Below are 25,634 nucleotides of genomic sequence, written 5' to 3'. Positions count from 1 at the left end.
AACCCCAACAACAAACCACTAACGTTTTGTCTTGGTTTGCCTTGCCTTTATTTTTCTGTGAGACACTGCATCCCTCTGCTGGGCGAGAGCAGATCTAACAGCAGGGAGGGGTGAGCCAAAACTGATGGAACAGCAGAACAAAATCAGCCTGTGCAGACTGAAAAGTAAGGAAAGAGGACTGAGGCAATATATGGCTACCCAAATGCCTGAGAAAATAAGGGGCACAGGTACAAACCATTAAACAAACAGAATTCAGAATTTAGATTTATTTCTCCAGAAAATAGCATTTTTCATAATGTCTTTAAAATGAGCTACCTTGAAGGAACTGTCATATTTACAAACACCAGTTGTTTAATTCCAAAAGCAACGGTTGCAATATTTAGGAAAATAATACACTGAAAGAGTTCCCTAAAGCAAAAGATTGTTGCCCATGAAAAAGCTGAATTATGAGTGATAAAGCCTGTACTGCATCAATGTGGCAATGCATCTGCATAAATGCTTATGCATTCATAACACTGTTTTCCAGGAGAATTATGACAAACCTTAAGCAAACCTTCAGAATAGTTCATCGTTTTTCTTTTAGCCATTACTTTCTTTTTAACATGACAACCTTAGGACAAATACAGGACAATTTCATACACTAGCAGTGATGCAGAGAAAAAAACAAACTCCTCCCAAAAATGTGTAATATTACACACATTTTTGGGAAACGTCAGTTAAATCTTACTCTGACCTCTGAAGCATGATAAACAGAGAAGTTCAACCTTTTTCTCATAAGCCCTGAAACTGGAGTGTAGCTGCCCATTTTGTTTCAGACTTCTTGTTCTGTTCTACAAATGACTCTGCTCAGTTCTCTAGGGGTTGCACTACTATTCATCTTAAACCAAACAAAGACTGTAAAAAAAGGCTGTTTAAAAGTAGCATTCTATGAAGAGACTTCTAGGAAACATGCTTTTTCTTTGTTAAAAATATATAAACACAAAACAAAGTTTGATTCTATTTTTTGCCCCTTTTATTAAAAAGTCATTACAGGTGACATACAATTGGCAAAGATATATATGACCATATCTCTAATTTTAAGGAAACTATTTACAGACTTTTACCAAGTGACCCCAACTCTGCAATGACTGGGTTCTGCATTGGTTTTTCATATTGAAAACTTCTGGTTTTCTTTCAGTTGTTCAGGTGATTCTACTTTCAGTTTGCCTGTGTGATCAACAACAACACACTGGCTTCAAAGACATTTATTTTAGATATCTCTAAGTGCCCACAGTGAAAAGCTGCACACAGTACCTGCTGTGAGACATCAGAGAGAAGAGTCTCCTTTATGTCTCTGCCGTCCAGATCTGTCCTTTTCACTTCCCACATGGAAGGCTGTCACTCCAAGCCTCTCACTTTGTTTGCTTCACTAAGAAAACATTTCCTAAACCATTTGTTTAGGGACCAGGAAAGAGGACAAATCTTACTCACAGGAAACTCTCCAGAGCAGAAGGAAGTCTGTACTGACAGAAGCAGATACAGTGTCTCAGTTTTCTAACCAAACCTACAGGAAAACGTCAACCATGCAGCACCTATATTAACAAGGGGGGTTAAAGAAGTATCTTCCTATAGTCACTACCCATATTCTCCACAGCACCACATGAAGTGAGAAGGAATATCAGTCCATATACCAAGATGCTTTTTCCTGTTTCCTGCTCTTGTTTTAGGTCAGCTGGAAGCTTCTTTTTTCAGTTTTTCTAAAATCTCATCTGGTGTCGCTGATACCAAAATCTTCACCACTTTATCACGTGATTTACCCCCCTGGTTTAGACAAACACAGAAAGTGTAAGTTCTAGTACAGAGAAACTCAAGGCCCAGCTCCAACTCAAGTGCTTACATATGCTCTTGCTTATGTGTGACAGTTAAATGTCAGAATCTTTTGATTCAAATACAAAAGCTATTTTTTTAAAAAGTGAAAGTCACTAATAAAATGCACATTCTCAGCAAAACACATTTTGTGAACTCATTTGACATGAAAACGAGAATCTTTGAAGAACACAGAAAACATGAACTACAGGGATTTGCAGAACATTACCATAACTCTTCTGATTAAAAGATCTCAAGATCAGCCATAGTTCTTCCTACACTAAATTTGTTCTCAGTGAATCATTCCACTAACTCAACTAAACTTTTCGAAGAGTCAGATTCAACTTAGAGCAGCTCCCTATACTCAATGTGTAAGTGTCAAATCTTGACTTTCAGCTGCAGTGGGGAAAAACTGAAAGGAAAAAAGAAAGTACCTTCTCTAAAATAACCTCACTCTTCTTCACTTGGAGCACCTTAGAGAGGTAGCGACACAGCTCTGCATTTGCCTCCCCTTCTGATGGAGGTGCAGCAATAGCTACTCCTACTGCCTCAGCCGTCACATCTGTAACAAACAGTTGGAGGATTTTATGCTCAAAATATTCAAAACATCTAACCACAGTTGCCTAAAAATGCATATTTATCCTTTCTAAAGCATTTAAATTTAAAACCAAGTAAATGTATAGATTAGTAGGTGATGGCATTTTCACATTTCATAAATTCCCTTGACTGTAGGCCAGTACGATCAAATATAAACTCCTGACAATAAATGCAGTGAAGCCTTCATGCTGTAGCAGGGTGCAGTCACACACCCTTCAGCTGGTAATTGTTAATGACCAATAACAATCGCACAATTCTTGTGCAGGTGTTGTCCTATTCGGCACCATGTAACACGGGTCAAATCACGTTACCCCCAACCCCCCAAGCCGGTTGTTAGATCGGTCTGCTCAGAGAGTTAGGCTGTCAGTAAATTCCCTGTGTTACCCAAGGGGCCCGGGCACTGCCCCAGCCCGCGGGTCTCGCACACACGCGGGATGTGACAGCAGCCCCAGAGCGTGCAGGCGTAAGCCCAGGGCTGTCCAGGGAGAACACGTTTTATTAGATCCAACTTTTACAGCTCTAATTAAAACCGCACACACCCTTGAGATACGAAGAGCCCGCACGAAACCACAGATGCCAAACTGAAGGATTTCGGATCGGGATTTATCCTGTGCTCACCGCGCCACCCAGCGCTACACAGGGGGACGCGAACCAGCTACTCCCGGAGAGCCGAACTCGCTTTTCGTTTTCGGGTGGGATTTTCTGCGTTTCCTCCCTCCGCCCCTGTTCCTCAGAGTGCGGCGATGCAGCGCCCGGTGCCCGGCCCACAGACCCACCTGTGACGGCGCTGCAGCGGGCGCCGGGCTTGGCGCGCACCGCCACCCTCACGGAGCCGCCGCCCGCCGCCACCACCGGACCCGCGGCGGCGCCCGGCTCCGCGGGGCCCTTGGCGGCTGCTTTTCCCTGAAACAGAAACACAGGCACGGTCACCGCGGGCACCACCCGCCCCTGCGCCCCCTTCCCTCTCCTGGCCCTGCCCGCACCTTCCCGGGCATGGCCCGCACCGGAGCCGCCCGCACACGCAACAACCCGCCGAGGCTCGGCATGGCCGGGGCGGCCCTTCCGGCAACCGCGCCGGGCCCGCCCCGAGGCGCCTGCGCGCTCCGCTGGGCCCGGCCGGGACCGGCCCTGTGTCCGCACGGACCGGCTCTGGGCCCTCGCAGACCGGCCCTGTGTCCGCACACACCGGCTCTGGGCCCCCACAGACCGGCCCTGGGCCCGCACACACCGGCTCTGTGCCCGCAGCGGCTGTTCCCGCTCGGTCCTGGGCCCGCACGGACCGGCCCTGGGCCCGCAGAGACTGTGCCCGCCCCTGGGCCCGCACGGACCGGCTCTGGGCCCTCAGGGACCGGCCGTGGGCCCCCACGGACCGGCTCTGTGCCCGCAGCGGCTGTTCCCGCACACACCGGCTCTGTGCCCGCACGGCCCGGCTCTGTGCCCGCACCGCCCGGCCCTGGGCCCGCAGAGACTGTGCCTGCCCCTGGGCCCGCACCGCCCGGCCCTGGGCCCGCAGCAGTTTCTCCGGCAGAGCCTCAGGAGCGCTGAGTGCTAACAGGGAGCGCTGGCAGCGTGTGCACAGACCTGGATGTTTGACTGACACTTGTTCTACACATGGTCTTTGGACACCGCAAACCTACGTAACCCTCCCCCCCTTTTCCCCCTTAAGAAAGAAAATTTCCTTACTTTGTCTCCTGCATTCTCAAATTATTTCTTTAGTATAATTTGGGGGAGGATACAGGTCTTTGTGCACGAAGCCGTTCTGTTACTTACACGGTACATACTGCAAGACACTGAATACTATAGACATAGACCAATTGCATATAATTATTGTATGCAATCTCTAAAACTCGTTGCACACCAATAATCCTTAGGTGTATACTAATTTTTTTAGTACTAGAGTATCTAATGGTAAAATAACATCATTACAAGTCTCGTATTCTCATTTTCACATTATACATTTTTATAGGCACATATGTATATACAGTGGCTATTTGCATAACCGGTTCTAAATTCCAAAACAGCCCTTCTGAATTAAGAGAGATTCTAGAAAGATCTGTTTGTTGCTGAATTTGACTTAACATTTATTTCTTCAGTGCAGCTGCAGATGTTCCTTCTCTGCAGTGCAAAGTCCATTAATTCTTCATGGCTCTTGGAAAATGTCAAGATGATGGCAATATGAATGCAGCTTTGCTGATGTACTTCAAAAAATATAGTAGCAATCCATGTCCATATGGTCAATCCAAGGTCATTTTGGAAAGAAGTGCAAGATAGGACTACAGCAGCAGCTTTACTGTCTTTTAAGGACAGATCAGAGAAAACATACACAAGCTGTTCGTAACAAGTAAGGATTTTCCAGTTCAAAAAATAAAATTTACTACATGAGAAACAAAGGGGTGAGAACACAAAATAATTAACCACAAAGTACTACTTAAAACAAACTTTTCAATATACAGAGTACTTATTCCACTTAACATTTTGTTTAGAGGAAAAGCTAAATTACAATCTACCAATAACAATGCGGGAAAAAATAGCTTTTCTGGTACCCCTCAAACAAATTAGGGGTTTTTTTACACATTAAAGTAATTTAACAGAATTTTTTAACTGCTGCCAATAGTGAGCTGAAGTCCACTGAGACACCAATCTGCACATTCCAGATCATCATGTGAAACTAAGTATAAAATATTATTTCTGGTATCTGTCCGTCTTCTATTGATGTACCATTGTTGTTACCTGGTGAACTATAAAAGACAAAGCATGTTTTGCTAGCAGTAGGAGATTCGTGGATCACTTTCTTCAAACCTTTGGTTCCATAGTGGGAATCAGGACCCTGAAAAACATCACAGGAGATTAGCAACAGAATGGAAGTGGGCAAAACCCAGAAATGGCTGATGGTCAAACACAACTGACTTGGACTATTTTAGCAGTACAAAATTTCTGTACCCACATCATATAAATTCTATACAAAATCACAGGCAACAGAAGCAAGGACCCTATATATTTTGTCTAAATAACAAAATTATATATTTTGTCTAAATAACAAAAATATATTTCTCTGACAGCAGACTTAAACCAGTTGTTTTTAGCCAACTAGTAATGAATACTTTCTAGTATTTCTCCTTATCATACAGGTTGTCTGTATTGTTACCTTGTTCCCTGCCTTAGCTGCTTTTATTGTGCAGTATTTTTTCCAACCCACCAAACTCAAGATTTTTGTATTGGGAATTATATATATTTAGAAGAATATTAAAATTTTTTGAGAAATAAATCTGTCCACAACACTAAGGGGAGACTTTCTGAGAACAAGTAATTTTTGCCTATTTTTTCAGCACTAGTATATAAAAGGAGATGAAAAAAGACCTATTTGGTTGAATTTAGCTAGTGGTTAGAATATCCTTGATAAAAGAAATCAAACTTAAATTTTGATAGAGAGCTGCCAGATTACATTTTCTAGATATTGTTTTTTTTCCCACACAGTACCAGTGACTTTCATTAGAACTCATTCTAACTCCTACATCAAGCAAAAAAGTGGGAAGGCACAAAGGATCCAGTTATGAATTCCATGCTGTGGCACAGAAGAGATGCAACAGTCTTACAAATTACAGTGGAGTTTTAACCATGCCCCTCTTTAGCCCTAAACTTAAAATAAATTCAAGATCTAGAAGACACTTTCCCACCAGAAGACTGATAAAAGAATAACTCTTGCATCAAAGTAACACTTTCTTCTGTACTGTCAGACATTCTTACTTTCAACGTTGCACAAGCTGTGTAGCAAACGGTGGGCAGAATCTCTATGGGCTCTTTGAACATAACTCTGAAGGTACTGGCTGTTCCATCACAGCTGAATCCAGTGTCGTTCTGTCCCAGCGTCTGATTCTTCTCGTAATCAATTATCTGGACAAAAGCATGAACATTGTATTTTAATGTTTACAAGCGTGAGAAAGGTTCTGACTGTATGCACGTGAGAAGGTTACAAGCAAAACACTTGCCTACCCCACCCAGCCTAACTGCAAGGACAGTGCAATCTCGGCTGGGAAGGAGCTGTGATTTCCTGATAGCACTGGAGCTGACGCAGCAGCTTGGAACGACGGCTCGCGAGTTTTGCACGGGCTGTGGGCACTGCTCCAGCCAGGTTAAAGTCTGGGCTTGGGAGATGGAGAATAGCTCTCAGACCTTCAGCTTCTGACCTTCATATACAACATCTAATCCTGTGCTTAGATTTGCTGATCTCTGTACACCTTCACAGCCCACATGAGGGGATCTCATTTGCTGCCTTTGGCTAGATTAGAAAACAAGTTTTTACAGATAATGTAGGCAGTCAATGACACCTTCATAAAAGAAAACAAGAACTTGTGCTGTTATGTTTTATACAATTTATTTATAATCTTGATTCGGTATAAAAAGTCTACCTAGATGACACAATATTTATTTTGCCTTCAATTTCAGTGGTGAGTAAGAATCACTAGTTCCAATGTAATAATAGCAGATTCCTTCCCATGTTGGGTTGCAATCCTGCCCAATACCTCTTGCAGAAGTTGGGTATCAGAGCTTTGTGTCAGAGCACTTGTTGTCATTACTGCACTAAGAAGAATCCTATCTGTTTTTATAGTTTCTTATTAACTTGCCATATAATTTTTACTACTACCCATGCATAAGATGAAGCTTTATTCTAGGCAAAGAGTACTCTAGTTTTTTCCCCAGCCATCATCAATAGAAATATTAACAATTATAATGCTGAAGACTTAACCCCTTTTCACATAACAGATGTATTTGCAGTATAAATTATCACTATTTTATGGCAAGTTTTAAATGTTTAGCTCTCTGAAGCCCTGCTAGTACTGATGCAGAGCCAAAAAGAAGGTTAGGGTCACAAGACTTAAGTAACTGTCTGAAAAGGTTGTGACAAGAATGTTTCAGATTCATCATTTATTAGGGATACTTCCAGGATAAAGAGAACCTATATAACATGGATAGCCTTAATATGAACCATAAAGTTTTATTTAGCCTTTCAGTTTGAATTGGGAAGATCTTTTTCAAGTGAATCTTCCAATCATTCCCACTTAATATGCACTGGTTGGCATTGAAAAAATCTAAATTCTTTTCAGATTAAATAAATCCAGCAAACATCCTGAGGGAATACACCGAATGCTTGCATCTGCTAACAAGAATTCAGCTGAGAGGTTCAAAAAAGGGTTTATTGTGAAGTAAAAATCCCCAGGTATGTTTAGTATAGCTGCTAGGTTCCCAAAATCAACACTTTTGTTCTAAAGATTCTGTCTTAGTGCACTATGCTACTCATTTACATGGATGTACAGTTTGACAAAACCAAACTGAAGATACTTCAAATAGAAGAATTTGCAAGTGTGCTTTTAAAGTGAGGGATGTGGAAAAGCCAAATCCCTTCAAAACGTCATTCCAGATACATTCTGTTTGGAACATTATTAAGAGCAAAGGCACAACATTTTTTCCTTAGGAGACAGACATAACATCCCTATCCTTAAGCAGAGTAGTCAGATAATAATATCATCACATAGGAAGCAGAAGACAATTTGACATTTAAACAGAATGTCCACTAATGAACTGAAACAGCAATTCCAGCACATGCTAGAAGTCTAGAAAGATACAGACAATTGAATTTCTGCCCCTACATGAAGTCACAGACTATTTATTTAACAAAATTTCTCATGCACCTAATAAATCAATGTGACATTATAGTACCAGGATATGAAATACACAGCACAGGGTAAACCTGTTCCAGTCATGGAATTCTAGTATCTTGTTAGAAAGCTTTGAATCAAAGCAAAACTAATCTCTACAAGAAAAAGAATTCAAATAGACTGAAATTCCATACTCAAAAGGAAAAAAAAATACTGCTGGATCAATACTACTGAAAGACAACCCTGATCACAATATGCTACGGGATATAACAGGCTACAAGAGCAGGAAATACAATTTAATGGTGTCTTCAATTACCTACTGGGACCAGGCAAGGGTCACACCAGGATATGAAGCAGGGGGACATTTTTAGATGCTATCACTGGCCACTTCATAAGCCTGCTAACCAATTGCTCAGCAAGAAGAAATGCAACCCTTGATTTGGTACTGAGTGATGAGCAGGATCAGATTCAAAATTTCATAATGGAAACACTATGTAATAGTGTCCATAATATACTTCAGAGTCAGCACACCCACATGAACAACAAAAGCAAATCCCCCACAGCTGTGCTAAATTTCAGGAGGAGGAAAGCGAGAAAGCTTGTCCAAAAGAAACTAAAAGGAACAATTAACGAAATCAAATCTTTATAAGAAGCATGCAGGCTACTGAAGGACATAACATACCCAAGTACAATATCAGTACATATTTCCTATGAGGAAAGGCTTGAGAAAAGGGGAAAAAAAGCTGGATGTTGGGAAACACTGACACTGAAAATGACTGAAGGACAGAAGAATACAGCAGAAAGGGAGCAGAGTTCCACAGTGTTCTTCTTTTGCCCAATCACTCACTTACACCCACTTGTGACAAAACACACCTTAGACTCCTGGCCTATCAATTGCTCCCTCCCAAATACAGACCAAACTTTTTGCAAGTGCCACAAGCGTAGCTTCCTTTTGCAAACTCCTACAAGTGTACAAGCCTATTTAAACATAATATACTGTACCTGTATATTAACTTGATAGTCTGTGGGTCCATGAATAGATCCATATAATCCAAATCCCACTATAGAAATTCTTCTGTTAACTGTGAACCTGGTAAAACACAGAAAGGAATTCAAACAACTGTGGTGAGTGTGCTGCCTTATTTCAAGTAAGAAAAAGACTGCCACTGAAGAGCAGGGAATTAAACTGAGAATGGCATTGCATTTTTTAAAACCAGCATTTCTTTAACTCCTCAACACATTCAGTATAACTAAACAAAACACAACCAGATACTTAGTTTTCTGTATCTCCAAAGTAAAAACAGATCAAGACTTGGTATTTCAGAAAGAAATATACAGATAACACTCAATCATTCTAGAATGCACCCAATCCTCCCAAACCTTGTTCTTGTTTGTATTTTATGTATGCAATAGCCTAAGTTATTTTTAAAAAAAAAGGAAAGATCAAACCTGTGCAACAGAGCCAGCATGTTTGCTATTGTATGTTATACCAAAAAGTCAAAGTTGATTTGTTTCCTTTCTCCCCACACATTTCTGCTCTACTCAAACAGTTTCTGAAATCCTACCGAATCCGGTCGCTTGTTCCACTGTAGCCCCAGCGACTCTCCACCTGCTGGAACCTGTTAATGCTGCATTCTTTTCCTCTAAGGCAACACCTTGGTCGGTCAATATAATCCACTTTAGGTTTAGGATTGACAGTAAAGTGCAGAAAGAGATTTACTACTTCCCGATCCGACAAGATTCCAGATTGAGCAGGGCCTGTGAAAACATAAAAACTTCTAAGATGATTTGAAGGATTACTTCAGCTGTTGTATTTAAACCACACATATTTCACAAACTGAAGACAACAGTAATATTTTCTAATGGCCAGAGCATAATCTGCAGAATGTTTTGTTTTCATTTGTGCATCACAACTCTTATTAGTACAATATTAATAACAGAACAGAGTGCTAAACAACGCTGAGAGATGGTCTAACAGTAAGACAAAGAACTCCAAAACTCACCTGCTGCAAACTCTTCAATGGTCATTAATGGAAAACGGATTAAGGAAAGAGCTCTTCCAAGGACTTTTTGTTTGTTCCCGAATGTCACTGGCAGTTGTTGTCTTTGACATTCTGCTTCTGCCCAGCGAACAACAGCTCCAAAGAGCCTACTCTCTCGAATGCTCAGAGTGTCCCTTTCTAGAACTGCACATAGTGTGTCTAAAGAAAAAATGTTAGCTGCTTTAGATCAGTTTTCATCCAAGACAGTAACAGTGCTACATTATGTAAGCTTAAAATACTAATGACACACTAATAACATTCATAACGGGACTGTTAGCCTTGTCTTATTATTGTATGTTATATATATGTATATATATCGCAGATAATTTATCTTAGATAAAAAGTAACCTCTCAATGACACATAGATTTCAAACTAAAAATTAATTTTCCTACTATGAAGATAGGATATGAGTCCTTTCTTCTTGATTCCTAAGAGCGTAACTAATCTCTGTAGTGATAACAAATATCCTGAAGAATTTCCATTGCTAGGGCAAGATCAAAACTGAAAGTGACCAAACACTGAATGCACACTACTAAAAAACCAAGTTACTCATGATGACAGTGTCATATTCTCATCTGGGCAGCCACCTGCCCATCTGGATCAACTACAGCCACAAACAGGAGTGGTACACAAAAACCAGTTTAAAGATACATGAAAGTCATCTTAAGTACTGACATATTTGCTACCCAAAAAGCTGGAAGGTGGAACACATGATCTGAGGCAAGGTACAGGTTTAAAAAGCAACTTATCCTGTACTTATTACTCCTTCTGACCTTCTCTGAATAACAGGTATACACAAATTATCATAGAATACAAGTCAAAAAAGAAATGCTTTATACTATAAATCTTCTGTCTTTGGGAATTTTTATTTCACTTGAATTTAAGTAAGGCATGTTTGCAGTTATAGAAAATAGCATACTGGAAAGTCAAAACAGATTGAGACTTACCAATACTAAAGATCACTCACAGTCTGAGTACAAACCCTACTGAACACAAGTTAACAATGGCTTTAAGATTTCTTTATGCAGTAAAACACCTTCCTTTAGTCTGAATTTTTCCCACACTCTAGCTGAATTGGAGTAAAACCTTAGATACACATAGTAGCAATGAAATTGAGTAAGTAAATTTACAACTGCTAGCTTTTGATAAAAGATTAAACAGACAAACCTGCAGTGCATGTATTCATTTTTTAAAGCAGGTATCATTAATTGTACCTGATCTGTGCAACTTTGAATACATAAATACCAGTGTGGCTCCTGTTGCATATGAAAAGCAGCTATGGATGCCTCAGGGATGAGGCACAACCCTCACTGAGTGAAAGCTTTGGCTTCAGTGAGGTGTGGTGTCACCACAGTGGGACCCCTGGGACTCCACCACTACTCAAACAGGGACAAGGTGCAGTGGAACCAGCTCAGGAGTGCAGCTCAAAGGAAAGCACTGCAGGGGAGGATGGCCAAGAAAGGAAGAAGTACTTGGGACTCTGCATACTCAGATGGGGGAAGGAACTTTCCTGGGATACTGTCATTTCATGCTTAGGACACACAGTGACTTACCTATATCAATATCTGTAAAGCCTTCTGCACTTATGGCATCCATAGTGCTTTTGTCTATTGTGTCGAGACAAAGACTAGCAAGCTGAGGTTCATCAAACAAACGAGCCTGGAAAGATAAAGAAACACATCTTAAGCATAAAGCTGACAAACTGCTAATCTTAAAAAGCAAGCATTTTACCTCTAGTACAGACATAAATTAAAATAAGTTGGTTTGTCTAAGTACTCTTTGTGTTTATACCTTAAAGAGTACTTAAAATCTCAAAGGAGTACATAATTAAGGAGAATTAGTAATTCCCCTCCAATTAGGAATTCTCCTAGTAAATCAAAACTAAGCTTAAATTTACCTACTTGAGTAAGCAGCATAAAGGCATTATCTGCTCGGAGATGCTTTGTTAGGAAATCCACACAATGTGCTTCCAGGGCAGGGACTGCATACTTTTTAGCAGTGTATAAAGTAGTCATGACTGTTTCTGGACCAATTTGAACTTCATCTGAGTAAAGAAACCTATAAATCAATACACAAATACAGATCATAAAAACATATCTTTAGAGGGGCAGCCAAACACAACAATCTCTTTGCATTTAGAAAACAGGCCAAAGATTTGCACTGTGAACAGCGCAACAGCTGACCTCATTGGATTTTTATAAATAAAGAAGGTAAGTTAAAAGGTTCAAGAAAGACTATTATGTTAACCTAATGGCATACATTTGTTTTAAACATGTATTACTCCCTAGGACTGATCTGGCTGTCCTAGTTATACATAGCTCCCCAACTGTAAACAACAGCTGAGCTGAATTACTTAACCTACGAATGCATGCTCTCAGTTCATCAGGAAAACATCAATGCACAATCCTCTGTGGCTGTATTCCTGAAGTTCATTTACTGACAGTACACACTGGCTTCCCCTCCATGAATACTGAATAGTGACAAGGACTTTGATTGTGAGGAAGTCTTATGTCAAAGTTACCCCTCTGTAGTATTCAGAGAGGAAAGGGAGTACATTCTAGCAGATGACCTTGACTCTTCTATTCCTGCCACGGCAAAACACTCTTGCTTGTCTCCACTGCCTGAGGCAAGAGGATTGGTAGTGATTTTAGCATAAACTGTGAACCACAAGATAGGAGCCTCCACCAACATCAGGAAAAAAACCTCCTGTTTCCTAAGCAGTTCTTATTTAAGACTAGACAAGGTAAGATTTATTTTAAGGTTCTGTATAAAAAAAAAAAAAAAAAAAAAAAAAAAAAAAAAAAAAAAAAAAAAAAGACTTTTTAAAAATAATTTTTCTTACAGGTGACATTTAAGATAATTTTAGCAAAATTTCATCAGCCTTTCAGATAACAATCACAAATAGTCTGTGATTTACAAAAATATATTTGTCCCCAACACACATAGGTAATTTAACATAATAAACCAGGGCACATTAGCAAATGCAAGAATTCCACAATGAAAACCAAGTATTTCCTTTATATTTCTTAATATTTGTTTTCCAGAACATCCTGGAAATTAAAGAGGCACAGGCAGGCGTGTTCAGAAGGGTTTTCAAATGTAGCAATCAGCAGTTTGTATCTAACAAGAGAAACACGTGAAAATAACAGACTCCTTAAACTTCCTTGCAACATGGAGAATCGAAGTTTAAACCGAAGTTCTTCACTGTTTATATTTCCTACATTCCAAGAAAACTCAAATTCTCAGTAGTTGCTAACACACAGCTAAATACGGTGTTCAACATTAAATTTGCTGCCACAATACACCTGTATTACACCACAATACACCACATATTTATCATTAAAAGACTCCAGTCTACTCAAACAGCCAGCTTGCACATCACTTTGCAGATGTGAGAGATGCTCTAGATTATTTTTTAACTGGATTTAAACTGAACAACATTTAGGAAGAATTAATTTGATTAAATGATAACTTTTTTTTTTTAAAGTAAAAGTTTCCTACAGTTCAGTTAGAACTGATTTATGAAAGCTATGAACTATTATTACCTGTTGATGAAAACGATGGGCTGACTTGTTCATCCTAACTGCTGAAAAATGTACTTTTAAGAAATGAGTATTTCACACGTACACTTTTGCATACTAAATTGACAAGCTCTTCATCAAAGCACTAGAATAGTGCATCTACATTTAGGTTCTAAGATTTAAAATAATCAGTTTAAAATGGCGTAACTTCTGTTTATGACTTTATAGGAGCTTAGGGTCCAAATCACATGGAAGTTGATAAACAGGTTATAAAAAAACCCAATACTGCTATGCAAAATAGAGTATGCATTTTACCTAATAAAAAAAACAAATCCCAAGCTGGATTTGGTTTTATGCCTTAAGTGAATCCAATCTGAAGCCAATGAAGTGACACACCAGAGAGGCTCGTCTGGCTTGTGTTTTACTTTCTGTTGTACCTTCCAAAGAAACAGGGTGCAGTCCTGGGTGTGTCTTGCCAAGAGCTGTGTCTGTGATAACTCTCTCCTCTGTGGCACGCCTGAACTAGCACAGCTTTATGTTCACACCACTGCTCCTCCTCCACTTAACTCAGTGGGACTGACAATCACTTCTCTTCCCCTTTTCCTCTTCCCTTCTCTATTTCCCTTTGAGTCAGAAACAACCAAATTTTACTGGCATCCAGGATGAGGGATGAGCTGTTCCAGCTGGGGGGTGTATGTTCATAGTGGAAGAACATTTTTAGTGACCAGAACAAACAATTTTTCCAAGTGACCATTCAATTATTCACTCTATATTGGCCTCTCATACATTTTATGCTGCTTTTCTTTCCTCTCAGGTTAGCACTTAGTTCTCCCCTTGTGTGAGCATCCTCTCAGTAGCTGAAATGTTTTCACCATCGCAGAATCATACAGGAACCTTTTCTTCAAGTCAGTCATGATTACCCCTTTATTTACTGCTTGCCAAAATTCTCTGAAAAGATTTTTGGAAGATAGAATGCTAACTTATGCCATATCATCACTTTGCTTTATTTTGTGATCAAAGAACAAGTTAACTTACTGTAAAATATGAATGAAAATTAAAAAAAAAAAATCATCTTAGTAAAACCAGCAAAAAGAAACCATAAAGCAGAACCCTATTGAGACAGCTTGAATTTTCTTGATCATTGGTATTCAATTTGTAGTTAGAAACACACACACCAGTTGTTTCATTGGGAAATAGATTCAAACATTGTGACTTTGATATCATTTCAGCTCCTAAGGATTTATCTGTCAAACTACTTCATTTGTTTTCATCAAAAAAATCTTTTCCTTTAATTTACTAGTAGCATTTGTCAGTAGATCTGTATGAAACACATAAACTACAGACATGATTTAACAAACCACATGAGTAAATAAAAAGGAAATGAGCTGAGGAACATTAAATAATTAGTAAATTATACCTAGAAAGTTTTGCATTACTTAAACATTTCCTTTACTTGATGCTCATTTGCTATGCCTATTCAAAGATCCTGACTTAATTTCTAGCCAACATACCTCAAACTGGTATTTGCAAACATTAAAGAAATGTCCTGTGAAAGGTAACTATCATTATCTGACTGATTTACTAATGACAGAAAAAAGAGGCCAACAGTACAAGGTATCACTCCTGCCTCTTTCACTCAACACCAGGAAAAGACCCCATGCTGTTTCCAGTATGGAAAAAGTCCATTACTGGCACGTATTACAGAAGTTCTCCCTAGATATGCATTTAACAAGGTGTTGCAATGTATATTTATTTCAATATAAGCTCAAAGAAATATACACAGTACGGAAGAACGTCCTGAAGAGCTGGCACAGACAGCAAACCTGAGGTGTTTCAGCAGTCCACCAGTGTGGTGATACTCAGACAAGGTACAAGCAGGACACAGTCAGTTCACTGACGCAAGTCCCGTGGCCATTACGCACTGGCAGCCCTACCAACACAAGATCCTTTTGTTTGCTTCTAACAACATCTCTTCACTCGCTTCTACAGTGTTCAAGTACCATCCATCTTATCTTTACTTAGAAATCTCTGCTTCTGCGTTCTATTTTTACCCAGACAAACTTCTCTTATTATATCCACCTTTCACTGTCCAGCGTTTTTCCCACACAAATACAGACAAACACATATATGTGCAGCACTGTCATTTACTTTTAACCTTTGGAACCCATTTGCTTGAAACACACTTCCCACTACCTCTCAGTTCTGTGCACAAAAAATCCATGAAGAACAGTTTGCTAACAGCAACAGAAAGACATTGCTGCTGCATGGGGATTTGTTGGGTTTTGTGTTCATCACTTGCTTTAACTCCTGTGCCCCTGACTACCGTGACTCTTCTAATTGTTCCTCTCTTAGGCCTCACCAAGAGAAGGAAGTTGCCAAGATTTTGGAGTTTTTCCTGTTACAAAGAACTTCAAGACACTGCATATTTATTTCCAGGCAATAATATTGCTCGTTTCCTAAATGTTCATTACAGGAGAACTGTTTTATATATTTTATAGTTTTTATTTTTTGCCTTTCAGAGTGGTTTCTTTGATAAAAACCTGAACGTTATGTAGTTTAATTGTATTAACACACCACAGCCCAAGGCACAAATAAACCCTTAATAATTGTTTCTATCAACACCATAAATTTTATTTGCCACTACACTGAGTAAAGAGAAATGGTAGGTAAAGTCATCAGTTTTGTGAGCATGAGAACTAGCAGATCCTATTCTGCTCAAATTAGGAATCACTAACACACTTTATATCCTTTTTGCTATCACTGTGCTCCCAGTCTCCCACTCAGATGGTCTGGGAGTAAAACTCAGCTGGTTACTGCTTTCTGCTGCATGTTCCCTCTCTGCCCAAGCACCATTACAATGGGTGTTATTATGGCAAAAAGATGTTTTAAAGCTTATTATGAGCGCTGAGAAAGGAAAGTGAACAGGAAGATGACTAAGACTTCAAAGTAAGTATCGAATTTCAAGGTAAGTATCAAATGAAACTAAAAGCTTGGAACAACAGCCTCTGTCCCGTCTTAGTTACTATTAGAAGACCGAGCCATAGTTGCAGCACCAAGGGGACCCATGAAATCCCATTACTGTGCTTTAACAAACCGAAACACTGAATCCAAGAGCCCAACCAGACACCCACCGAGTGCTTCCCTAAACGGACAGTCAGCTGCCATGGAATTAGGGCACTTCTCTTGGGAAAACAGCGCAGGGTAAAGAGCAAGAAGGGACCAAAACACGTTGTAGGGGCGGTGTGACCTTGCGCGGAGCCCACACGGTATTTCCGCGCCTTCCCGCATCTCCCGGCAGGGCCGGGCGGCGGGGCCAGGGCTCTGCGGGACAGCAGCCGGAGGGGCCGCGCAGTGAGGGAAAGGCCCCGGCGGCCGAGCGGAGCCCCTCCTTCCTCAGCCGCCCCCGCCCCGCGCTGACCTGAGGAGCGCCAGGAAGGCGGCGGGCTCCACGTCGGGCAGCTCGATCTCGGCCGAGGTGGTGGCCATGCCGCCGTTGAACATCGCGTCGAACACGGCGCTGCCGGCCGCCAGCACGAACCGGTGGGCGGGGATGCGCTGCTGGCCGGGCCCGGGGGCCGCCGCCCCGCCGCCGCCGCCGCCGCGGGCGCTGCCCTTGCCCACCACGAAGTGCACGTCGCTGAGCAGCTCGTTGGAGAAGAGGAAGGCGAAGCGCTCCCGCAGCGAGCCCTTGGTGGCCTGCCAGTTGTACAGCGGCTCCCGCTGCAACACCGCGCCGGCCTCGGCGGCGGCGACACCCGCGGCGGTGGCGGGCGGCGTCTCCGCGGGCGCCCCCGGGCCGCCCCCCGCGGCCGCCATCGCCCTCGGGGCCGCGCCGCGCCGGGCCGCGCCGGCCGCTCCGTCAGCACCGCCCGCCGCCACCGCGGCCCCGCCCCGCGCACGCGCCGCTGCCCGCGCAGGCCCCGCGGGAACCGCCGCCCGGCCCGAGCCGGGATGTGCCCGGGGTGTGCCCGGGATGTGCCCGGGGTGTGCCCGGGATGTGCCCGGGATGTGCCCCGGGATGTGCCCCTGGATGTGCCCGGAGTGTGCCCGGGATGTGCCCGGGATGTGCCCGGGGTGTGCCACGGGATGTGCCCGGAGTGTGCCCGGGATGTGCCCGGGGTGTGCCACGGGATGTGCCCGGAGTGTGCCCGGGATGTGCCCGGGGTGTGCCCCGGGATGTACCCCGGGATGTGCCACGGGATGTGCCCGGAGTGTGCCCGGGATGTGCCCCGGGATGTGCCCCTGGATGTGCCCGGAGTGTGCCACGGGATGTACCCGGGGTGTGCCCGGGATGTGCCCCTGGATGTGCCCGGGATGTGCCCCGGGATGTACGGGGATGTGCCACGGGATGTGCCCGGGATGTACCACGGGATGTACCCGGGGATGTGCCACGGGATGTGCCCGGGTTGTGCTGCAGAGTGTGCTCCGGGATGTACCGGGGAATGTGCCACGGGATGTGCTCCGGGATGTGCCCCTGGATGTGCCCGGGATGTGTCCCGGGACGTGCCTGGGATGTGCCCGCGATGTGCTCCGGAATGTACCCTGGATGTTCCCCGGGACGTGCCCCGGGATGTGCCCTGGGATGTGCCCGGGATGTTCCCGGACCGTGCCCCTCGCCAGGCCCGCCAAGGCGTCCGGGGCCGGCCGTGCACAGGGAACGCGCTTCCAGAGCCGCGGCACCAGGGAACTGATAACGCTGCCCGTGGGAGCGAATAGATTGCAGCGATTGTGCTTAGGCACGTGAAATGCAAATTCATGTTCATAACGTTTCGCTGTGGTAACAGGGAGAACAAGGGCTGGTGGCCTGTTTTAAATATTTCTGAAGTGAAGTTGAAAAACCGGCGGCTTTTACACCTTGCAGTCCTTACGCACGTACTGCGTGTCTCGACATTCCGTGTTTTACCTTCCGAGGGGAGAAGTCAAAGCAGAGGCCGCTTGTGCCGCAGCAGCACTGGCACGATTCTCCCCTTGGAGCAGGGGCGCAGGCAGGTGGATTTACCTTGGCGGCTGTGCTTTTGGGGAGGAAAGAGGAAAGGAATGAGAGGTGTTTGCGTTTTGCCGGTGCTGTCAAACCGCTGCAGAACTGGGGCGATTCCTTTTGCCATCTGCTGGGGTTGTGCTGTAACCGCAGCGGCGATTTCCACGGCGGCGCTGAGAGCTGTTTGTCACCGCTCCCGACTTGTCAGCATTTATGGAAGCGTGCGGCTAAAAGAGGAATAGAACATGTCACCGCTCTGCATTCAGGTTTATAATTAGGACAAAACTGAGACCAAGCAAATGTGGTCCGTTTCGCAGAACAAGTTTTTGAGAACCTTTAGCGAGATGGAAGCAATTTCAGCAGGGTAAACGATAGTGGGAAAGGGCACCAGAAGATATAGTGTACCAACCAGAAAGCAGCAGCTAGCTTTGCACAGAGGCTATGTTTAAAAATAAAATCATACTGCTGACTTAGAAGAATGAAGGTATCATCTCTGCACTTTTCTTGTCCCAAGGTGGACAAAGAAGGGAAGGAAGGAGAGCCCCACATTCTCTTGATAGCTTAGGGACAGAGATGTGAAACACTGACACCTTGGGCACAAATGGATAATTTTTATTTAAGTGGGACTTTTTTTTTTTCAGTGATGAGATGGCCCGGGTATTAATGAGCATTTCTGTCAGTGCTGTCTTTTTGCTTTTATTATTCCATGCTCACTCACAGGTTAATCTCTCAGCTGAGAGCCAACAGCCATGACTGCTCTGCTTAGAGAGAACCTTGTTTGCAGAAAGAGTCAGTAACACTCGAGAGGAGGTTAACAGGGATGGAAGAGGGCTGAGGAAAAAGGGAGATCTAGAGAAGTAAGAGGAGGTCGGCTGGGGCAGACAAAAGTTTGTAGGACAGCTTTCAGAGATGAGAAATCAGTCATAAGAAGGCAAAGCTGTGCAACACAGGAAAAAAAGGGAAAAACTTGTGTGATGGTCTGAGAAAGAAAAGAAGAGAGAAAATGAGAGGAAAGAAGCAGAAATAAAATAAAATGAAAGTCTAAAAAAATTAAAAAAGGAAAGAAGACAAAGGAAAGGGACAAAGAAAAGGAGAAATGTGACCTGGATGTTGATCTGATCTGTTCAGCTAAATGCCAAATGCACTACTTGAAACAGTTTTGAAAGTGAGAACTAAGAAAATATTAAGTAATGTATTTCCTTTTGACACTGAGCTTGTGTTCATGTAGACAATGAGCTTCAGACATTTGTTTCACCTTATAATCTTTGTGCTAGCTTCGTTAAAAAAAATCAGCCAGCTTTTCTATGGCATTCTCAGTGGGTGGATCACAGCCATTTTTAAATGTGATGTCATGGGATTGTATTTGCCAGTCCAGATCAGAAATAATACACAATGCTTTTCTTTAGAGGGCTACACATGAATGTAACTAAAATGCCATCCTATTATTTGCTTTCTTAGTGTGTTCAGGTTTTGTCTAGGAAATGGAGCAGAAATTTGCATATAATAAAAAAAATTTATATAACCAGTTCAAGAAGACTTTTTTTTGTTTGATCTCACGTATCAAAATGGTTACAAATCAAGGGCTGCAAACAAAAGTTCAACAGTATTATATTATGTAGTTGTGAAGGTTGTCGTGATCTCTAGCCAGCAAAACAGAAGGTCAGGAAATGTCTACACTTTTGAGCAGCTAATTTTCAAGCTCCACCTAATAGCCTGAGGAAGCCCGTGCTGACCTAGTGCTTTTTTTTGTGGAAATTCATGAAGGAAGAACTCTCCAAGTCGTGAGGTTCCTTTACCTGCCAGCAGGGAGAGAGAGGACAAAGTGTGTTTACATGTACTGAAGAAGAAGAAGCAAAGAATGCTGTGATCAAAGTGCAGAGATTTCTGAGATACTTGTGATTCCAGGGATATCCCAGAGACACAGAATTGCCTGCCCAGTGGCCCTGGCCTCCCCTGCCCCTGAAACTGGGCCAGTTCTCAGAGAGCCATCAAAAAGGTTTAGGTTACTAAGAGTGTTGTTTTCAACCATTTGTTCCTGAAATGATTTAAATTCTCCTCCCTTTCCTTCTTTTCCCCACATGAACTCAGCTTTGTGTATGCTCCAAGGAGCTGTTTGTTGTTATGATCAGAGTTTTTGAGCTGGCACATATTTTCACAGTGATTAGCAATTGTTCTCATAAGCAGTGAGCATCCTTTCTCTGCTTCAGGAGGGAAGGGAATAATTCAGAATAAATCACAGATTTGTTTCTGATTAGGCTTCCTGGCTGGGGCCGTTTGATGACATATTTTCCTTTCCATGCTCAGTTAAATTCTCAAAATCCCCTACATCTGATCCATGCCACTGCTGTGAATGACAGACATGCATATTACTGTTTCCATCATTGACTTGCCAGTAGCATTACAGTTGCTCAAATTTTTGTGTAATTTTTAATAACTACAGCTAATAAGAACCACAAAAACAATGTTGTCTGCCTGGGCTTTTTCTTGGGATTGTTATGGTTATCTTCTCTCTGGCCTGTACTGTTGGGATGTGGGATCTGTGGGGTCTGTGGCAGATAACAGATCCAGTTTGGGGAGCACAGCATCCACTCAGGCACAGAAAAATCAGTCTTAGATCTGAGTAATGCTAAGGGCAGGGATTAAGTTTTATTCTTGTGTCTTGTAAAGTGCTTATATAATGTTGATTTCAAAAAACCATAATAAGAGAAACTGGTATTTTTTTTCTCTGGGATAAATTAATCTGTATTCTAAAACTGATCATAGGAATGCAGCCGTCTCAGAATTTTAAAAATCCATAATAACTGATTGCCTTATCACTTATACAAGTAATTCTTGTATCTGAGCGTTTTATTTTGCATTTTCAGCTGTGCTGGCTAGCTGCCTTGGAGTATTAAGGTAATTATGTATTAATGTAATTTTCAGAATTGTGATTTAGAGATGTATACATCTGATACAAATGTGACATAGAAGTTTTTGAGGACTCCAGTTGTGGAAGTGGCTCTTTCATTTCTCATTTGGCACATTTATGCATTTCAAAAACATGCAGTAAGGGGCAACAGCAAAATTTATCACGTCTTTTCTCTGAAAGTAATTACAAAACAAAACCAATTATTTAAGCCATAAAAGATTCTACTCACCACATACCTATTTTACATATAACTTCAAATACTGACATGACTGGTTCTTTGAAAAATGCTATACTTTGACATATATTTTAAAGAATTAAAAATATTCTGCTACTGCATAGCTGAAGAAGCAAAGGAGAGGAAATTATTTTAGTTGTTATTACCATGATGTCTTTATGACTGACCAGTGGCTATTTTGTGAAGCTATTTACCTTTCAATCCCTGCTAAAGGTGTTGAGGCACAGCAGTGTTCCAGACAGGATCCTTATTTCCTGCACTTCTAGTGTATCTAGCTAGAAGCTGAATTTCCACATAATTAATGAGATTCTTACTGAGAAATTGCATTTGCCATTTCCAGTTTAAGACAAATAGTACAATTGACACGCTCTCTTTTAATATAATGCCTAGTAATTTTACTCTACGTGTCTTTTTTTCCTCTTACTGTCATTTTTTGGTGAATAGAGAGGTTGCAGCACAAAAATCAGCTCTGTTTTTGAGGTACTTGTACTCAGATTTGTAAGTGGAATGGTCATGGATCACTAATTCCTCTTTGGATTCTGCTTTGGAGCTGTGATTGCTGTTGGTGAATCCCCTGAAATCCTCAGCAGATCATCAGCACATGGCCTCCTGACCCACAGAGCACCCTATGTGAGCTGCATTGTGTTGCCTCTGATGCACCATGCAGCCTGATGCACAATACAGCCTCACTTATTACCTGATACACCCTCAGCTAACAAGAAATTCAGAAACAGAAGAGGTTGCCTTTAAAGTTGTTAGAGGATGGCAGCTGTGTGTGGTCTAAGATGCTCTGTCAGCAAATTAACACATTAACGAAAGACCCAAACATGAAGCTTTTAATTCATCTCTTAATTCACCTTTTAATCCACCATCTTTGTCTGGACTGTTGGTTACTGACTTCTCTTGCCTTACAAACTCACTTGCATATACAGGAAAGTAGAGCCTCCAAAATGTATCAGCTTAGTTCCACAAAAATTGAATGACACAAGTTGTTTTGTAGCAGGATGGCATTTTGTAGCTGGCATCATAATGCAATGAAAGCTTGCTGCTTGGCAGAGCCCTGTGTGAACACATGAGCAGTGCTTCCAAGAGATATAAATAGTGTCTCTTAATCCTTGCATTGATCTTCATGAGCTTGCTTAAGGTTCAGCTACCTATGTTTGTTTAGGTTACTGTGACGTTGATTTAAAATTAAGACACCTATGTTTTAATATAACGTTAAATCCTACAAGTAGTCATGATTTAATGGGCAGTTACTAAAGGTTAGAGCTGTTTCTCAGGCTAAAAGTAGACACAAAGACCTAATGGCCAGTTAATCTCCTACTTTGTAGCTGACCATTAATAAATTACCTATTTTTATATTCTCCACAGTATTCTTTTGCTGGCACACTTACAAATGCCTTTTCAGTCTTGACATCAGAACTGATCTGCCACCATTTAGTACAGAGACTGGAAAGAAATAACCTCCATATGATAAGAAGTGATTAATGTTTTAATCAAGAAGCCAACAAACATCAGCCCAAGCATATTTACTGCTCCTGAGTTGAGCTTTGCCCACTGAGGGGCCACACAAGTGGAACTGGCTTCTTGCTGTGGCCAGAATTCCCAGAGGAATCTGACATTGGCATAAGGCTGATACTTGTGATTTGACAGAGAGTTGGGTTGTCTATTTTAAAGTGACTATTTAGGCAGAAATTACATAGCTTCTGACACAAGAATGTTGCAGTGTGGTCAAGGATCACCAGTTTTGGCACTGTGCTGCTGAAGGGACTATCTTTCACATGAAACATAAGTTCAGAACTCTAGGAATCTCTTGTCAATAAATATGATCCTCTGACAATTTCTGCATGGGAAGGAGTCTCCGCTTTCATGTTTTCATTACTCCATTTTGCTTTCCTAAGCTTCACTGCAGTTTGTATAGGATATATATGTATTTTTCAATATTATCCTGACATCTAATATTGCTAAATAGTTAAATAGTTGTTTGATTTTCTACAAATTAGGGCATTCACATGTCTCATGATGATGTTACCATCTATAAAATCTGGGGAGGGGAAAAAAGAAAAAAAGTATTTTGCAACATCAAGAAATGAATATAATTGAGTATGTGACAGGGAGCTGGGAGGTTACATTTATTCTGGTGACAGCAGCTTATCAACATTGCTTTCATGTAACACTTCGATTAGTAATTGTGTTGTTAAAGACACTCTATTCCTACCTTCATTTTTATATCACTGTTCTGGTACATGTGAATAGAGGGTGGTGTTACAAGCAGTTGAAGTTGAAGTTCTTCTTTCCCCTTCCTCCTCCACAAGAACACTTGGAGTTGTCAAAAAATGCATGTGTTAGTTTTTGAGGACTCCTGGTTTTCAAGTGAGGGTGTTGTTTGATCAGTGAGATTGTGTGCTCTTTGACTTAATTTCTAACTTAAGCCAAATTTTGAACTATTTGCCTTTGGGGAAGTTGGTCAGTGGTTTTGGACTGTGCCAACCAAGCAAGTTTTCCTTTTTCTCTAGAACTGATTTCATCTGTAAAAATAAAGCCATCAAGAATGCTGGTGGTTTTATTTTCTTCCTAAAGCCTGAAATAGAAGCCAGGATACTTTGGCATGGAGCAGGAAGGCCAGAGTTAGAAGAAACTGTAGCGAGAAAAGAAGAGATTTCTGCTAGGGGAAGCGTGGCACACCAGAATCCATATGTTCAGCACTATCATGGCTGGACCTGGGGGCCTCCTCTGTCAGGACACAGAAAAGAATGATGGAGCTAGAAGGCTCACTAATGTCTCCTTCATAGGGTGAGAGATGAAAATGAAAGGGGAAAACATGCCCTTTGAACAAACATTTCAAATATTCCGTTTCAGGGATATCTTCTCCTGTCAGATGCTCATAATTATTTTTCTAATCAAAAGTGGATAGATCTCAACACAAAAGACTCAAACAATACATCTCTGCTGTTGAGTTGCTATGTGATTACCACAGGATGTGCCTTGACATTTTCTACTTGGAAGTTTAAATAGGACTTGAGGAACAAGCTGGATGCAAATCAGAGCTGGAGTATGCTGGCAGAGTGGTAAGGAAGAAGTTTTCCATATAGTGTTTGACTTCAGGGACACAAGAACTGAGAAGTGAAGCTTGAGACATGAATCTTGAGACTGTGCTGTGGCAGCTGCACACAAATAGGCAGCCTATACATTTGAAAGCTTGATAAGTAAACCGGCTGTGCATTGAAAGGTAGGCATTTGGAGGTGGTAAATTTAGCCCTGACTCATCCAATGGCAATTTTGACACTTGGGTGGACTAAATTACTTTTAGGAGTTGCATCATGTTTTTACCAGATAGTTTGATTGAGCATAGTTTAAACTCATTTGTATACCCGTGGCCAGATTCTAGATCTTTCTCATTTGAAATTATGATGCAAGAATTTGCCTGTATAGAATATATAGGACATAGATATGTTCAGGGTCACCAAGTTCCTTTCAGTGAGAGGCATGATATCAATTAGTCTATTCCTTAAACTGACCAAATTTTCTGTAAAATACTTAGAATACCCTTTATTGCTCATAGCTCTTTCTGAAAACTAGTGACAGTTTCTTTACAGCTTCGTCCTTCAAATTAAAGAGTTCTTTCCTCTCGCTGGTGTTAACTCCTCAGGTATTTACAGAGAGCACTCTAAGCCAAGCTCTTCAGCCTTTCCTGACAGACAGGTGCCCTGTTTCCTCAGCCACGCTGGCAGTCCTCCTTTGTATCATTTCGACACGAGGGAGTCTGAATTGTGCCCATTAATTGCAGAGCTTGCTTTTACAACGGTGTTAATTCTTCCAGAAAGAGCTTGCCTGGCACGCTAGAAGTGCATTT

General features: G+C 41.9%; 2 protein-coding genes across 2 annotated transcripts; both read right to left on the bottom strand.

Moving 5' to 3' along the window:
* Positions 1-989: 989 nt before the first annotated feature.
* C13H15orf40 (chromosome 13 C15orf40 homolog) lies at positions 990-3,494 on the bottom strand. The gene is made up of 4 exons (XM_066328358.1): positions 3,426-3,494; positions 3,219-3,345; positions 2,280-2,407; positions 990-1,800 (listed from the first exon to the last, which is right to left on the bottom strand). The coding sequence occupies exons 1-4, from the start codon at positions 3,486-3,488 to the stop codon at positions 1,708-1,710; spliced, it is 411 nt and encodes a 136-aa protein (XP_066184455.1). The 5' UTR covers positions 3,489-3,494; the 3' UTR covers positions 990-1,707.
* Positions 3,495-4,378: 884 nt separating this feature from the next.
* Positions 4,379-17,487, bottom strand: BTBD1 (BTB domain containing 1). The gene is made up of 8 exons (XM_066328357.1): positions 17,079-17,487; positions 12,041-12,197; positions 11,693-11,798; positions 10,100-10,297; positions 9,662-9,854; positions 9,099-9,186; positions 6,187-6,333; positions 4,379-5,269 (listed from the first exon to the last, which is right to left on the bottom strand). The coding sequence occupies exons 1-8, from the start codon at positions 17,474-17,476 to the stop codon at positions 5,111-5,113; spliced, it is 1,446 nt and encodes a 481-aa protein (XP_066184454.1). The 5' UTR covers positions 17,477-17,487; the 3' UTR covers positions 4,379-5,110.
* Positions 17,488-25,634: the final 8,147 nt, after the last annotated feature.

This window comes from Sylvia atricapilla, chromosome 13, assembly GCF_009819655.1.
Source record: "Sylvia atricapilla isolate bSylAtr1 chromosome 13, bSylAtr1.pri, whole genome shotgun sequence".
Taxonomy (NCBI): Eukaryota; Metazoa; Chordata; class Aves; order Passeriformes; family Sylviidae; genus Sylvia; species Sylvia atricapilla.
The sequence above is the reverse complement of the archived record's forward strand: the minus strand, read 5'-3'. Positions and strand labels throughout refer to the sequence as shown.